The sequence below is a fragment of the Symphalangus syndactylus genome, chromosome 11 (assembly GCF_028878055.3).
Source record: "Symphalangus syndactylus isolate Jambi chromosome 11, NHGRI_mSymSyn1-v2.1_pri, whole genome shotgun sequence".
NCBI lineage: Eukaryota > Metazoa > Chordata > Mammalia > Primates > Hylobatidae > Symphalangus > Symphalangus syndactylus.
In genome coordinates, this window is record NC_072433.2 from 40,539,268 (window position 1) to 40,557,717 (window position 18,450).

The 18,450-nt window shown below is 33.8% G+C and overlaps 1 protein-coding gene across 20 annotated transcripts in view; it reads right to left on the reverse strand.

Moving 5' to 3' along the window:
• Window positions 1–18,450, reverse strand: part of CHD9 (chromodomain helicase DNA binding protein 9) — a 278,999-nt gene that overhangs the window by 86,031 nt on the left and 174,518 nt on the right. For all 20 annotated transcript variants that reach the window (XR_010114408.1, XR_008649331.2, XM_055232971.2 and 17 more), the window contains 9 exons: window positions 17,215–17,361; window positions 16,264–16,332; window positions 16,125–16,180; window positions 14,725–14,842; window positions 12,312–12,398; window positions 12,031–12,168; window positions 8,489–8,610; window positions 5,206–5,449; window positions 777–953 (listed from right to left, as the gene is read on the reverse strand). Coding sequence is in view for 18 of the 20 variants with exons in the window: in XM_055232971.2 (XP_055088946.1) it covers window positions 777–953; window positions 5,206–5,449; window positions 8,489–8,610; window positions 12,031–12,168; window positions 12,312–12,398; window positions 14,725–14,842; window positions 16,125–16,180; window positions 16,264–16,332; window positions 17,215–17,361 (1,158 nt within the window). In the remaining 2 variants the exon portion in view is untranslated. The remainder of the gene's footprint in view (window positions 1–776; window positions 954–5,205; window positions 5,450–8,488; window positions 8,611–12,030; window positions 12,169–12,311; window positions 12,399–14,724; window positions 14,843–16,124; window positions 16,181–16,263; window positions 16,333–17,214; window positions 17,362–18,450) is intronic.

The following is an 18,450-nucleotide window of genomic DNA, read 5'->3' on the forward strand; positions in this document are numbered from 1 at the left end:
CAAAAAGATGACCATAAGAAATCTAGCTATTAATTATAACCAACATATGTTAAACGTAGAATTGTACAGGACTTTTTACCATAAATGATCTGAATAATATAACTTTGGTAAAGGGGCTTTTTATTAAGTAATTCATGGGTTAAAACTTACGGTCTTAGTCTACTAAAAATAAAAAAAATTAGCTGGGCATGGCGGCTCATGCCTGTAATCCCAGCACTTTTGGAGGCCGAGGCGGGTGGATAACCTGAGGTCGGGAGTTCGAGACCAGCCTGACCAACATGGAGAAATCCCATATGTACTAAAAATACAAAATTAGCCGGGCATGGTGGCACATGCCTGTAATCCCAGCTACTTGGGAGGCTGAGGCAGAAGAATCGCTTGAACCTGGGAGGTGGAGGTTGCAGTGAGTGGAGACTGCACCATTGCACTCCAGCCTGGGCAACAAGAGAGAAACTCCATCTCAAACAAACAAACAAACAAAACAAAAACTTACGGTCTTATTTTCTTTTAAATAGTACATACTCTATAGAGATCTCATTTTAAAAATTAATTACTAATGCTTTTTGAAGGAAAGAGCTAAAAAATTTGAAGTCGTAGGAAACAGAAATTTTTTTCTTACAAATTAAGGCCCCCCAAAAAATCTCAATTATCACAGATAGGATTCAGATGTACTATACTCTAAAATTAAAAAGAAAAATTTTTAGCATTAACTCTATGACCGTTCACTATACCTCGAATAAACTCAATTGTCATAATGATAATATTAAGTTACTTACCAGATTCATGAGTTTCAGGCCCTCTAAGAGTTTACAATTTTTATTTTTTAACCTATGTGCTTCATCAATAATCACACATCGCCATTCAATTGCATTAAGCTCTCCACAGCCTCCAAGAATCATTTCAAAAGTGGTGATGATGGCTTGGAATCTGTAAGCTCCTCGAATGATACGCCCCTAGAAATGATCAAATATAATTATTTGCTGGAATATTTTAATTGCATATTTTTTATTCCTGTCAAATGGCATCAGATAACATCTGTTATAAAACATTTCTAATGAAATTTTTACACATGCAGACACTACCTTACAAGGAGAACTTTTATCATTGAAACTATTATATTGCTGTGTTCAATAATGTTGTTAAATATTATGCCAACATAATTATATTAGTCATAATTGTATCCAAATAAATATTGCTTGGTAAAATGTTTTATGATAATTTTTAAGAATTATAATAATTTTGGGCAAGAAATAATCATGATAAAATCTGGCCAACGAGATTTCGGTATTAGTTCTTATTACTTACACCAATGAGTTCACAAATAGCAAATAAACAGTGAATAATTAGCCATCCAAATACTTTATTCAGCAGATATTGAGTATCTATGTGCTAGACCCTGTTCTAGTTGCTGGAGATATAGCAGTAAACAAAACAGATAAAAATAATTATCCAATTAGAACTTATATTCTACTGAATCAAATGCAGGACATAGTTATTAAGAAAATAATTTTTTAAAAAGTAAGTTAGAGATAAGGGCTGTGGAATAAAATAAAACAAGGATGTGGGGTAAGAAGTGTAAAGTTGGAGGTGACAACTGCAGTTTTTATATAGAGTGGTTGGGAGACCATTATTGCAATGTGATATCTGAGGAAAGATCTAAAGATGAGGGAGGAAGTCATGTTGATATCTAGAGATCTATAAAAGAAAGCATTCTTGGTAAAAGAAGTAGTAAGTATGAAGGCCCTAAGGTAAGAATATCTTTGGCAGCATTCAGATAATAGCAAGAAAGCCAGAGTGTTTGAAACCCAGTGAGTTGGGGAGGGGATGTGGCCGACTGCGGGACTTGAAAACTGTGATAACAAACTTTGGCTCTGAGCAAGACACTATTGAAGGGATTTGTAAGAAGTGTCCTGATTTGACATATATTTTTAAAAAGTCCCTTTGGCAGTTGTGATGAAACCTGTCTGGAGAGGCCAAGGACAGGATCATGGAGAACAGTTAAAAAGCTGCCATAGTAATGCAAGCAAGAAATCTTCACTGGAGTTCATGAGAAGTGGTCGGTTCTAGATACATTTTGAGAGTAGAGCCAACAGGATTTCCCAATGGATAAGTATGGAGTGAGATAGAGGAGGGCCTCAAATTTACCTCTAAAAATTTTAGCTTGAACAACTGGAAGTTCATGTTGTTATTTACTAAAAAGAAGTAGTTTTGGATTTTGATTTTGTATCTGTTAATTTTGAGACATCTATTAGACATATCCATGTGGAGTTGTTAAGAAGGCATTTGGATATGACTCGGGAATTTAGGAAAGAGTTTAGAGTTGGTGATACAGGCTTAGGAATTTCAGCAGTACAGATGGTATTCAAAGTTACGTGTATGAATCAAATATGTGAGATAATGAGTACAGACACGAAAGAGTCTGAAGACTGAGCCCCGGGTTACCCCAAAGTTTAGATATAGGGAAGATAAGAAGGAACCAATAAAGGGGGCTTGAGAAAGAATAAGTGGTGATGTAGGACAGGATGAAGTCTTGGAATCTAAGTGAAGACAGTGTTTAAACAGGGTTGAAAACATAAACTATTGGGTATTAAGTGAAAAGAAGGGATAAGAACAGTTGGGTATTCTTAGATTTTAATTAATATTAACCTAATTAATTTTAGGTTAGTTAATATTAATTGTGTATACTGGCCATTAAGTTGAATAATAGCTGCAGTAGAATATTATTAAAATAGGTATAAATTATAAATCTCTGGCATTTATACAGCTCTAAAAACCTGGGATATAATATATTCAGTTAAGTTGATATCACAGTGTTTAATAACAAGGGCTCTTGAATCTGATTGATTTGAGTTTATTAATTCCAGTTTTACACTGTGATTTTGGGGCAATCTATATAACTTCTTTAGCCTCAGTTTTCTCATGGGTAAAATGGAGATAATACTGTCTATTTTACAAGGTTGATATTACAAAGATTAAGTGAAATAATATATGTAAACTGTTTAGCATAATGCCCGGCACATGTTAAATACTCGATAAATGTTTGTGGTTATTAGTTTATCACTTCTATTACTTTTCCCAGGGCAATTTAGAAAAATTTTAGTACTACTGTTATTTCAAGCTATTTGATAATGTAAAAAAAAAAAAAAAGAAGTTAATTCACTTAATTTATATGAAAATATATTTAAAAGAGTTAACTCTAAAAGTTATTTCTATATTTGAAGTACAGATCTATTTATTTCATTATAGGAGACATCTTTATCTTTTGAAATTTAAAACCTCTTTAGGTAATATATATCTAGAATTTGTAATATTTATCATAAAAATACAATATTTAATATATACAATTCAGTTTATTACATATCAAGAATCTTCCAGGTTTTTGGCTCATGTGACACATATATTAAACTCATGTGACACATATATTAAAATTGTAACTTTGTTAAAAATCTCTGTAAGTCTCAAGATATTAGTTGTGCTTTCTATAAAAAATGAGAATGTCAAATTAAATAATTTTTATGACAACATACAGCTCTAAAATTCTACAAATGTATAGGTAAGAATAATGAAACACTAGGCCAGGTGCAGTGGCTCCTGCCTGTAATCCCAGCACTTTGGAAGGCTGAGGTGGGAGGATTACATGAGTTTGAGACCAGCCTGGGCAACAAATTGAGACCCCATCTTCACAAAAAATAAAATAATTAGCCAGGTGTGGAAATGCACTCCTGTAGTCTCAGCTACTTGGGAGGATCACTTAAGCCCAAGAGTTTGAAAATGGATAAATTAACTGATTTTGTTCCTGTAACCTCACTTTGCTTCCTACTTCCAAGGTTGAAACAATTACATTTATATGAAATTAAGCATCTATATAATTAATTATTCTTTAATTGAAAATAGTCACCTTTGCACCTTTGGAATCCATGATATCTTAATTTGATTACAGTTTGATTCTTTTCCTTTTTTTAGGGACAGGGGCTTGCTGTCACCTAGGCTTCAGTGCAGTGGTGTGATCATAGCTCACTGCGGCCTCAAACTCTTGGGCTCAAACAGGTAGAAAATCAGTTATCATTGGGAGACAAAAGTAGGCTATGCACACTGTCTTACTTCAACCTCTATCATATCACATAACCTGGCCATGTATTATAATGATCCTTTTAGAACAACAGAATGAGGGAAAGAAAAAATACTAAGGTGCTTTTAGTGTAGGGTTCCAGGAGATAAACCTTTTCCATTTAAAAAGTACACTTTTTTGTGAATTGTGTTTACTGATTTTATTTCTTAATATTTTAATAAAATGATTCATATGAACATTCAAAACCATGACTTGAATGTTTTCTCACATGTTCTTTTTTAAAAAATATTTTAATTTTTTCATAGAGTTGGGGTCTTGCTATGTTGCCCAGACTGGTCTGGAACTCCTGGCCTCAAGCAATCCTGCCACCTCGGGCTCCCAAAGTGTTAAGATTATACATGTGAGCCACCATGCCTGGCCTATCTTTTCCAGTCTTAACTTTCTGCTAGAAAATTCTTAAGTTGTCATTTCTTTATTTTATGATCTATGTATTTAGAAGGGACAGGAAATCCCTTCTTAAAGAGTAAGTGGTCAAAGTAAAATAGAAAATGCTCCTCTAAAATACATGGAGAGAGGAACATTATCAAACCACTAGAGTACTGAAATAATCAATCCTAAAATATGGAGGTATACCTGTTTTGGTAAGCAAAACGAACCACATTTTTAAAAATGTCTAAAATAAAAATCCACTGAACGTGAAAGAGAACCTACGGTCTCACCTCAACAGGCATTTAAGCCTGTGGTATTAGTGAAGATTTAAATTTTTAAAATGATGAGAAAAAAGCTGGACAATAATCAGAGACAGTTAATACTCTAAAAATAAATCTAATGTATATTTAAAAACAATTAGTAAAATTATTATTCTAGTTGAAAAATTAAGGATTACGATGAAACTCGTGCATTGTTTAAATCTGCATACTTCATTATAGTGAACTACAGCATTAAATTGACTTTTCTCATTGTTCTCTTCAGCTATTCAAATTTACTGTAAAATAAAAATGATGAATAAAAGAGCTTAAACTAAGATCTAGGTAGGCAATTAAAATGTATTCTAAATTTGAAAATAATTGGTAGGTAATGCTTATCTTTTTCAGCCCTGACCTTGCAAACAACAAACAAAATAATCAATAACACACCTGTGAATCCCTGAAGTACATCTCGTATTGCTGTATCATCTGTCTGCTAATCAGGCTCCCATGATAAACCACAACGTTAATATCAGTCCACGTACGAAATTCTCTCTCCCAGTTTGCAATAGTAGAAAGTGGAGCAATAATCAAGAAAGGTCCTCTTATACCAGTCAGAAGGATTTCATAGAGGAATGTAATTGATTGAATAGTTTTGCCAAGACCCATTTCATCTGCTAAGATGCAGTTTCGTCTGAAATAAACACATATATTATCCATGCATACACTGGGGTTTCTTTCTGTACTTTAAAGATAAATATACAAAAATAATCAAAGATCAAATAGTTGCATTTATAAAAATGTAAAAGTTGCTTAACTGCAGGGTAGGCTTAAGATTACAATTTTATTATAAACCTGCAAAGGGACAACTAAAGATTTCTATAGCTCCAAAATAAGGATACCACCCATTAGATGTTTGATTTTTCAAAAAAGAAAAGGGAAGGTCAAGGCCAACTCTATATATTATCTGTTCAGGAATCATTTAATAAATACCTTCTATATCTCAGGACAGTATGAGAAGATGGGATACAAAAGAAATAAAACATGTTCTCTGTCTTTCAGGGGTGTGTATCTATTACAGAAGCTGACATGCAAATAAATAAATAATCATGCAATGTGCTATCACTGAAGCACAGATAAAGCACTGGTTTTCAATTGTGGCTGCACATCAGAAGAGCTTACAAAGCTTGAAAGAAAACAGATACTCAGGCCCCTACCCTATACATTCTGATTCACTGTGTATGGAATAGGATAAAATCAGCTATAATTTCAAAAATAAGCTGCACAGATGATTATGATATGTGGCCAATTAAGAATCCTCAGTATGGTTTACTATGGAGGCTCAAAAGAGTAAGCCTCAACTCTGGCTAGAAGAGATGAGAGAAGACCTCTTTCAGAAAGGAGGTCAGTAATGAGTAGGATTTTTGCCAGAGAGCACAATGAATGAGCAGAAGTGTAAAGAACATGATGAACTGAGGGACCAAAAGTTGTTTACTATGGTTTGGAGGGGAGGGTAAAAGGAGGAGAGATTATTGAGGTAAGTAGGGTCATAAATAGAAGACATTTGCCATTCTATTATGCAATGGAAATTACTGGAACTCTTCAAACAAATCCAATGAGATTAGGTTTGTATTTTAAAGTTTACTCTGGTGCTATTGTGGATATTAGAGGTTGAGGTGACTAGAAGTTGGGACAGTAACTGGGAAAGTACCATTAAGTGCAGGGAAGAAAGTGTGGGCACCTGGTCTAAGAGAGGAGAAACTATGAGGAGAGAACTTTCCAGAATTAATTATGGGTTAGAATGAAATGGACCTAGTTACCAATGTATGGGGTGTAGCGTGAAGCCAGATTTCAGTTTGGGTGACTAAATGAATTGTGTTATTATTAACCAAGATGGAAAATACAGAGGAAGAACAATTTTGGTGGGGAAGAAACAGGAAATAATATTAATTTTTAATCTGTTGTGTTTAAAGAATCATTGAGATAGACACTCAGGTAGCAAGAGGCAAATAAAAATATGGGCCCAGAGTTCAAGACCATAGAGATAAAAGTATGGGACCATTAGAATATTATTGCTACATGAAGGCATACGGAGTATAGAATATGGCTTAGGGAGAACAAACATGTAATATGAAAAGATAGCTAAAGACAGAACCCAGGGCAGGCAAACACAATATCTACAGGGCAGGCAGAGGAAGAAGAACCAGCAGACTATTGAAAGGAATAGTCACAGGTACTGCAGAGCTAGGAGAGAGTCACACTGTGGAAGCTGTTGGAGTTCAGAGTGGGAGGAATGTTTAAAGAAGAAAGGAGTACCAACTACTAACCAATGCAGCAGAAAGCAAATTAGGGCTGAAAAATATTCCATGGATTTGGAAAGTTAAAAGCTTCGGAGAATGCAGGGGAGTTGGGGTGGGGGCAGTGGTGGTGGTGCTGGGGGGAATGGGGAGACAGACAGAGAAAGAGAGAGAGAGAGAGAAGTAGAGCCAAGAGAAGGTTTATTTTAAACTCAAATTTGTTCATAGACTGAAGGGATGGCAATAGTCTTCAGGGATGGCCTGGAGATATAAAAGAGAAGGATAAGTGACTGAAGTTAGGCTCTAAGGTTCTAAGAAGACTAGATGAGATGGCATATCTGATACATGAGGACAGTGGTAAGAGTAACTATGGATGAAGATATTAACACATCTGTAGGCTTGGATATGAAGACAAGGAAGAACTTGGATGAGTTTACCTACCATCCCCGGGTTTCTCTATGAAGCAGTCATATACAGAGAGTGAAGGGGGCAGAACTGTGATAAAGGGCTTCAAGAAAGTGGTGAAAGGTTAAAATAGGCAATATAGGAGATGGGAAAGGGTACTGATGAGGGAAGACAAGTTAAAAAAATGTTTTGTCAACTACTTTTCCTAGATGGTTCTCGTGGGAAAAATGATGATTAATATTTGGAAAATATAAATCAGGGAAAAGAGCACTGTGTGGATAAAGGCCTCTTTCCATCGACTGAGTCCATGACTCACCATCACTAAGCATAACAATTCAGAAGACTCACGTGAAAAGTAAAAATGATTCTGAATAAAAGCATCATTAAATTTTGCTATTCTCACTAACAGTAGTGCCTTTATTTGCTCTTTTGCATATGTAACTACTATGCTTTCTCAATCGCAGTAACATTTTTTACTTCTTTTGCAATTATCTTTTCATGTCAAAAAAGAATGTAAGATATTCTATAAGGCATTTTGAAAACCTTGGAAAACAAATAATAAAAATGGGGTAATTAATTACTAGGTTCCCATATTTTATATTCCATTCATTATCTATTGCTGACAACCTACTTCTTTGACGATTTACATTAAAAGATAGAGCTTTAATTCCTATAAGTATACCTTGCTTATAACTCACTAACTCGAACTGATTTTTGGCAGACAGTAGTATGGGTTGATAAGCTGAAAAGCATTATATAACACAGATTTCTTAGGACTCTTGGAAAGGTGTTTTAAATTTAAGTATTACTCAACATACCAACTTTATTCTATTCTCATTGGTATACATTTAAAGAAAACAATTGTAGTTGAATCCTAAGTTGCAATTTACATATTTTCCTGAGGTAACCTCACTGTAAATAATGAAGACTTCATAACAATAACAATATAGCAACATCAGTATCTGTTTTACTTGACACATTTTGGCACACATTAAAAAAATAAATTTTTTTTATTAAGATATACTACATACCTATTGTACCAATTGAACAAGAGCCAGTTGAGTCCTTCCAGTTGATATTCCCTGAGTTGATTGCCATTTTTATAGTCCCTGGATTGATCTATTTTCTTCCAAATGTTAGAAGGAGGACGGTCCTTTGCGGAAAAACAAAGAATGAATGGTGTTTAAATCTTCCATATATCATACTGAAGGCAAAAAGCATTGGTTTAAAAATAACCCTAAGAGGCATAACAGTGTACAGTGTTATGATTAATTTTTACCTAACATTTAAAGGTCAAATTAATTCTATACAACTCTTCCAGAAAATTGAAGAGGAAGGTATATTTCCAGACTCATTCTATGAAGCCCTGATACCAAAATCAGACAAAGACATCACAAGAAAACTACAGACCAATGTCCCTCACGAACAAAGATGCAAATATTCTTAACGCAATTTCACCAAATGGAACTTAACAATATATAATAAGGGCAATAAGATCATGACCAAGTAGGTTTTTTTTTTTTTTTTAACCAGGAATGGAAGGTGAGTTTAAAGTAGAAAATTAATCAGTGTTGATCAACAGATTAAAAAATAAAAATCAGCTGAGTGTGGTGGCGCATGCCTAAAATCCCAGCACTTTTGGAGGCCAGATGGGGAGGATCACTTGAGATTAGGAGTTCAAGACCAGCCTGGACAACACAGGGAGACACAATCTCTATTTTAAAAAACATAAAACATAAAAACCAAAAATAATATGATACTCTCAGTAGACGCAGAAAAAGAATTTGAGAAATTCAACATCCACTCCTAATTAAAACTCATCAAATTTTGAATAGAAGGGAACTTCCTTAAACTGTTATGGTACAACTATGAAAAAGCCAAAACTAGCATTACATTTAAAGGTGAAAGACTGACTGCTTTCCCCCTAAGATCAGGAATAAGTCAAGGATGTCCTCTGTGACAACTTCTATTCAACATTGTACTGCAGGCACTAACAAGTGTAATCAAACAAGAAAAAGAAAAAGAATAACAAACTGTCTTTATTTATATTATAGAAGACATGATTTGTCTATGTAGAAAATCCTGTGGTATCTACCAAGAAAGCTCAACTAAGTAGTAATTTTAGCGAGGTTGCATAATACAAGATCAATGTGCAAATGTCAATTGTATTCTACATTGTGGCAACAATCATGAATATATTTTTAAAAAACAATAACCATTTTATAATAGCATCCAAAATAACTTTTGATATTCATGGTACAAAACATTTCTTTCAAAAGAAATCTAGAAGCATAGAAGTGAAACATTATATGTAAAAGAATTTTATTCACTTATATATACAGATATATAAGACATAAATTTTCTGAAGATTCCTGAATGAGAATTCAAATAACATTATCCTGGCCCCAAATTAGTAGGATCTCAGTAGGAGAAATAAGTTTCTGAGAAACAAGCAAAAGGTCTCCTATTGTCTTCTGCTTTAAAATTATACTGTTACTAATAAACAAAATTACACTTCTAAGAATTATCAGGATAATCAGGTGTGATATTGTGAAATATGTATTTGATCTTCATTCCGATTTCCTAGCATACAACTCCTGATATCCTTGGGTTCTCCAAAGTGCTGCTTGTGTGCCAATATTGCTGACTGATAGATTCAGGTGGGGCTGGTCACCAGAAGGACAAAGGCATGATTAGAGGGGAGAACGGGAGAAGGGGAATGGGCAGAAAGGAAGGAGGGGAGGAGCGGAGGAAGGAAGGGGAGAAGGTCAAGCTGATCACCAATGGCCATTGGATGATTGAATCAATCATGCCTACATAATGAAGCCTCCATAAAAACCCAAGAGGACAGGGTTTAGTGAACTTCCAGGAGCTGAACACTTCCAGGGAGTTGAACATGTGGAGACTGACAGAAAGGTGAACAAGAACTCATCCACATGCCAGGAGAGTGGCAAACCCCAACTCTACAGGGACAGAAGCTCCTGCACTCAGACCTCGCCCTATGTCTCTCTTCCTCTGGCTGTTTGTTTGTATCCTTTAAAATATCCTTAGGAATAAACTGGTAAAACTTGAATGTCTTCCTGAGTGCTGTGAGCTGCTCTAGCAAATTAATCAAACCCAAAGTGGTGGGTAATGGGAACCCTAACTTGAAGCCAGTCAGTCAGAAGTTCTGAAGGCCCCTGGACTTGTGACTGGTGGAAAGGAGGGGGCAGTGTTGTGGGACTGAACCATCAAGATGTGGGATCTGATGCTATATCTGGGTAGATGGTGAATTAGAGCTGGGTAGAATTGAATTAGAGGACAGCCAGCTGGCGTCCACTGCAGAACTGACTGCTTGCTGGTCGGAAGAATTCCCCACATATTTTGGGGTCACAGAAGTCTTTTGTGTTGATTGTTGTGTTACCCTGAGAGCAGAGGAAAAACACAGTTCAAGAGAGCTTTTCTTAAATATCAGGTAAGTGTATGGTAATTGTACATGGAAAACAAAACAGGCTATCAGTATACTGAGAACAGGACTGGTTATTGAAGCTCTGCTGCTACTTAATACAGGTGTTTGCTAAAGAAAACATTTTTTAAGTGATAGCCAATGAACATTAAAATAATTAACATATATTTTAATTGCTGCTTAAAATAATTTCTGCATTAGATCATATTCTGTATAGCTTCTTTTCAGCAATCCAATCACTATTAATGATTCATTAGTTTGGGTCAGGGAAAAATTTCATTTACAGAATCTTAAAATACTTTAAGTGACTTATATGCTATTTTATTTAACAGCAATATACTGGCAAAAAGAAAGGAAAACAAAACAAAACAAAACAAACACCGCCTACATTATTTAACCGTGACAGACTAGTCCTGTTGTCATCAATTTTCCATTAATTAAGGGGATTAATTCTATTGGCTGAGCCCCCTTAACTAAGGCCTATAACATTTATTTAAGGCATCTCTAATTTTTGAAAAGCTCCAGAAGAGATTCTGATATGCAGCTTTGACTGAGAATCACTTATCTAAAGACATAGCTTATTCAATGAGGCTTAATATTACCACTAAGGCATAGTCCCTACCCCAAAAGAAAATCTTTCTCTTTTACAACATTCCTTGACTCATTCCTCTCTGAATTAGGTGACGCTTCTGTTTCTTGGTTCAAGGAATAGCATTTAGAAGGTAAAAGGAATGGGGGTAAACTGATATGCTTTTGTTAACAGCCTATGGACATTACTGGAAAATAAAGTAAGAAGACCAGAAAATAATACTAGGAAGATCAGAAAATAGTTATTATAAAACAATATGATCTCTTCTATGGAATATTTAATTCATTTCCTTCTCTTACTTCACATCTCCATGTTTATCAGGGCAGCCTTCCTCACTCTCGTGCTAATCAAAAAGGAATCTGCTCCTGTCTTTTCACATACAAACTCCCTCTTAAGCTTTGGCTCCCAAAACTAGACTCACATAGTAACAAGCCTGTTTAAAAGAAATAAAAGTAAAACATTATATAATTATTAGCAATATCATAACTTACATGAACAAGTGCTAAGATTTTATAAAGCTGTCTAAAACAGGTTCTTACCAAACGTCTTGTGTCAGGCCTTGAAGCTTGCAGTTGTTCAAACTCTTCTATTTTTGCAAGATCTACATCTTCTTTTAGTTCCCAAGTACTATCTTCATATGGCAGTGAGCACCATTTTACTAAGTAGTAAATAACAGGCTGTAAAAAAATTTTTTTCATTTTACCATTTTGAAAAAGACACTAGTAAGAAATAGTTTAAACAAAGAATAAAGTACTAGGTCTTAATACTTGGAAAGTTTCAGATTTTTCTTACTTAAAAAATCTTTTTACCAAATATTTACCTCACCAGTATCTTTATCTTCACAAAAAGAGACTTCTAATACTCTGTCTACTTCAACGTAGTCTGGGTTAAATGGTTCTTCTTCCATCTAAAATTAAAAGGTAACTTAATTGACATCTGACAAAGAAGTGGAATGATAAAAGTAAGGACAAATTTACTAGCATTTCACTATAGACCTTGTAAGTTTGATTTCAATTAAATGTCCAATAAATGGAATTCTTCCATTTTCATTTCCAAATGATAGCTAGGATATCATGAATAATGTTATAAATAATAAAACCAAATAGTACTAAAAAATAAGGTACTCTAGAAGATACGTGCTTTAAAAAATTCCTGAAAGCAGCCTCTATACCTTTCCTTTACGCTTTTCCTCAGGTTGCAAGAGTTGAAGACCATGCATCATCCCATTGAATGCTCATTTCTCAGTTGTCTCACACACACTTTATCTTTACCTGATGGTTCTTGTGTTCAAGACCCACTTATTGAGCTGACTGCAGACTTTACTGAGGTACCTCAAACTCATTTGCACTCATTTACTCTTCAACCCACACCTCCTCCTGCATTTTCTAACTGGTTAATGGTAACAGAGCTTCCTCTCCATAGCCCACGCTCAGTGACACAAGCCAGAAATGAAGAAGTCACTTTAGATTCCTTCTTTTTCTTTACCCTCTACATCTAGTAAGTCACCAATTCATACAGATTCTACTTTTAACTCTGAGATTGGTTCCTCCTTCCTCATCCTCACTTCTTACTCAAACCTTTACAACCCCAACTACTGTCTCACCTCCCTTTAATCTGTTTTTCACATTGTCCCCAGAGTAATCTTTCTCAAATATAAATCTTATATATCGCTCCTTTACTTAAAATTCTTCACCGACTCTCCCCTAATTAGTCTTAATGAAAATTTAATGATTATTAATTAATTCTAAAATCTTCAGCTTATTAGGAACTTCTAGATCATAGTGAAGAGATGACAGATATTTAAGGTGATGAGAGGACCTCCCAGCATCCACAAACTGACAGGTCATTAGAATCATTTAAAAAAAAAAAAAATAGAGATGGAGGTCTCATATGTTGGCCAGGCTGGTCTCAAACTCCTGGCCTCAAGTGATCCTCCCACCTTGACCTCCCAAAGTGCTGGGATTTCTGGCATGAGCCACCATACCCAGCCCACATTTTTGAGGTGAAATTAATAATTATAAATGGAATAATAGTAATTATGTAGTGAAGACATCTGGCAGATACCATCTTAATCTAGTAATTAACCACCAGTACTGGGATAGAGAGGTATCATGTACCATCTTATATCATTCACTGGAAGAACAGAGCATCACTTCTATGGTGTTCTTTTAAAAAATGCCTAACCTGGATCATGAGGAAACTTCATACAACCCCAAATTGAGGTGCATTCTACAAAATTAATGAGCTGTACTCTTTAAAAATGTCCAAGAAATGAAAAACAAAGGGAGACTGACTAAAAGAGATATTACAACTAAATGTAACATGTGCTGCTGGATTAGACTCTGGACCAGATAAAAATACACACACACACATACACATACACACATACGCACTCTTTTTGTTATAAAAACGCTAATAGAACAATTAGTGAAATATGTATAAGGTCTGTGGATGAGATAATAGTACTACATCGATGTCCTACTATTTTTATGAAAGAGAATATGGTTATTTTTAGGAAATATATACTAAAGTGTTTGCAATGTTAAAATGGTTTAGAAAAAGATGTGTGTGTATGACAGAGATAGATACAGAGAGAATGAATACAAATGATAAAGCAAACATGGTAAAATGTTAACATTTAGGAAATCTAGCTAAAATAAATGTGAGAATTCACTGTATTATTTTTGTGACTATTTTGTTTAAAAGAAAAAGTTTAAAATTTTCAAATTAAGAATTTAAAACTGCTCTAAAAGGAGTCTATTAGAAAAATCTGGAGCAGGAAAGAACATCAGACCGTTTAGTCAGGCCTAGAGAGGTAAATTTTTCCAGTGAGGTTCTGTTCACATACATGAAGCTGGTATAGAAAATATGCAATATATTTCATGTACTGAAAAATCTTATTTTCCATTTACTTGCTAGATTACCACTTCCTCCACTTGAATAACTTTGCTGATATATTATTGGTAATATTATCATACTCACATTCAACTCTAAGTGTTGAAATATATGCTAATTTAAAAATACAAGCATGATCTACCATTCTGAATTACCAGTGTTCCTGTTTCAAATGGTTTCCAAGCTAACTTTGAGAAGAGAAAAATACTATATTTAGGTAGCATTTGTATTCAAATATCAACATGGGAAGTCTAAGAATTAAAATAATGTGTAATTTTTGATAAATAATGCTACATGTATTCAGAGACTAACACATAATAGTCTTATTTTTTTCTTACGTCTGCAAAAAAATGTGCTCTTTGTGCTTGTCTCAATTTGAATCGTTTGATTTTCTGCTGGATCCTTTTATCTTTCAAAAGCTGCTCTTCTGTGGCCCACTCACAGTGAAGATAGGAGCTAAAATTTTTATAAAAATAATATATTAGAATGATACAGATAACCATTTTAAGATGTATTTTAAATCATAACATCCAATATAAACTATTATCTTCAACTTTTCAAATAGGTAGTTCATCATTTAACTTTAATAGAATTCATATCATTTCTAAAATAAAGTAATTGTGATCACTATATGCTAAGGAGGTCGTAGTGTAAAGGTATACAATTTGCCATATAGAAACAGAACAGTAAAATGATCAAAAGTCTAATCGCAAGATGTGATTTATCTATTATTTTTTCCCTATAACAGTTTTGTCGTGATCAGAAGGCTAACTTGTTTTGAAACTAATGTGATTTAAAACGCTTTCATGGAGGTACAAAGAAAAGTTGGAAAATATGTAAAAAGAAGAGTAAGTGATTTTTCCCCAGTTAGCAACTCTTATGAGTTAACTGACCTATATCCAAAATTAAGATTAAAAACTTTAAGGTCAAATCATTTCATTGTGTACATCTGACATAAAAACCTAAAGATCAGGAAAAAGAAAAATTTTTTTTTAAAGAGATGGAGTCTCACTATGCTGCCCAGGCTGGCTTCAGACTCCTAGGCTTAAGAGATCCTCCTGTATCAACCTCCACAATAGCTGGGACTGTAGGTAGATTAGAAATGTCTTTTATAAGGACAATAAAATCCGAAAAGTTCAACAATACAATGAATGCTGTCTATAAATTATAAAAGCATATTTTATAAAGATTCCTGCATTTTGATGTTAATAATTAACATTTTCTGGAAAATAAAAAAAAAATTAAATTTTTTTTTTTTTGAGACGGAGTCTCGCTCTGTTGCCAGGCTGGAGTACGGTGGCACAATCTCGGCTCACAGCAATCTCCGCCTCCCGGCTTCAAGTGATTCTCCTGCCTCAGCCTCCCAAGTAGCTGGGACTACAGGCGCATGCCACCACGCCAAGCTAATTTTTTGTATTTTTAGTAGAGATGAGGTTTCACCATGTTGGCCAGGATGGCCTCGATCTCTTCACCTCCTAATACGCCCACCTCAGCCTCCCAAAGTGCTGGGATTACAGATGTGAGCCACTACACCTGGCCAAACCACTCAATTTTAACATGAAAGGTTTTCAAATGGGCCCTTTTCACTTTTTAATGATTCTTGAGTTATGCAGGTATAAACAATAAAAATTATCATAAAAATGTGGATAAAATGAAAATCATAATTTTAATTTATTAAATATATTAATTTATATGTAAATCAACATCTTTCTTTGATTTTTCTAACTCAAATACTTACTAATTCTTGTATTTTACAAAAAATTCTTCTGTATCAATCATCACTCCAGGTGATACCTAAGAAAAGAAAATCAGTAATGGTGACTCTTTTAAACAGGTCACAGAATATGAAGTGTAAAATGTAATGTACCAGTACTTACTTCCTTTTTTACGGTTCTAGAAGATAGAATTTTGTCTACGATTGCAGCATCTTCTTCACTTGGATTCTCCTATGGGAGGGAGGAAAGAAATAGTGACAGAACACATTCTGAAAGATCTTTTAGTTGCCACTTTGTATGTTGATGAACATACTACGATTCAACAAATATTTATACAGCATATGTGCCAGACACTATGTTACATGTTAGAAATACAAAAATGAAAAAAAAAATCATTGTCATTGTCCTTTTCATCACCTGCATTATCTCTGTAGCAAACATATTGTGCTTTTTAAGGTGCTGGTCATTATTCTAAGCATTTTACATATATTAGTTTAATCTATTATCTTCATTATTATCATTTCCATTTCACAGATTAGGAAATTTAGGCATAGTTAAATAAGTACTTGCCCAAGGTATTCAGCTAGTGGCTGAGTGGTTGGCTCATATTGCATATAAGGGGGACTTAAAAAATCATAGACGAGGGAAGTACATATGGCATTCAGGCAAACGTGTTCATAAAACAGAGGACTAAGTGCTTATGGAGAAGTAGCAGGAGACAACGCCAGAAAATCCAGACAAAGGGGTTTATACACTGCTAAAAAGGTGTCGTTATTTTTGTAAGGTTTAGGAAACTATTAGAGGAGTTTTCAGTAGAAAAATAAAGTGATTAGACTTCTAATTTAGAAATATTCTGCAGAAAAGATAGTTTGAAGAATTTCAAGAACATATATTTAGGAGGTAGAAAGTGTAGTACAACCTGGATGAAGAGGCAAAGGAAAACGAAGAGAGGATGAATCCCTAGGTTTCTAATTTGAATGACTCAATTAACTAATAATATGGAATCCAGAAGGATAAGTTAGAGCAATTTTTAGAAGGAAAAACAATGCAAGTATCTTATAGAATTTATGTTGGTTTAAAATGTTTTGCAGTCATAATCCCAAATATGCTTACCACAAACAATTGTAAAGGCTGTTCACCAGGTAAAGGAGCTGAATTCTTTTTTATTTTCATAGAACCTTTAACCTCTTCTTCAGATTGTTTCCCTTCTACATCTTCTGCATATTTTTTTCTTTTAATTTGTCGATTTGATCTTCTTTTCTGTAATGAACCACAAGGATCAGATTTATATAATTTATTTTGAAGAAAAGGTTTTGAAAATAATTACCCCTAGAGTTGGCAATTTTGTATATTAAATTTTCAACATGACACTCTATGCTCTATCTTTTCCTATTTTGTTTTTAATTAGAGGAAGATTATAATTTGCCATTTGCCACAGGCTTACAATCTTCCTACAGTTCTACTTCCTACAATTTCAAACAACAAACATTAGTAATACTTTTATTATGTTAATTTGGAAATCATTAAGAATAAAGAGATGTCTGTTTTTTAAAAAAATTATTTCACAGGTTGGGCAAAATATATTTTATTAGTAATACTTTTATTACTACATTACTTTTCTTTAGAAACTATTGTTAAGAATAAAAAGGTTATCTGTTTTATTTAACTATTTCATACCTTGGGCAATACATATTTAAACTATTAATAATTTCACAGTTTTAGTCCAAAACCTAAAAAGTGTATCAGATGAATATTGGGTATAGAATTAATTGGGGGTATAAATCTAGAAGAATAAATTAAATAGTGTTTGCCAAAACACGTGAAACTGTGTTTAAAGCAGAATAACATATTTAAAAAGAAATGCACAAAATAAGAAAGCATTAAATCTACCAAATAATTTTGAATGAAAGAAGAAACTGTTTCACTAACTTTAGTAGCTCTCCTTAAATATAAAAAACATCACTATCATCACACAAAACTAAGCCTTTTACAAAGTATTACGTGTAGTAAGATAATTTTTAAATAATCTAAGTAATTTTAAATCTAGAATCAAATATACATGGCTTTACTCACCTCCCTAAATATCTAATATTTGTTTCAAAAGTTTTATATTTCAAGGAGAACTTAAAAAACAAAGTTACATCTCTTTTGGTGTTTCCATAATAAAGACAAAAATTTCAAAATCCCAAAGGGCTTAGGTTTATTTTTTAAATTTCCCTTGTAATCTCATGGGGTAGAGACATTTCATGGGGGTAGTGGCATCTCAACCAACTGTTCAATTGCTCAATATCTGGCAAATTTCTCTCTTCTTTTTTCTAGTCCAATTTCTTCTATATATTTAGTAACTTC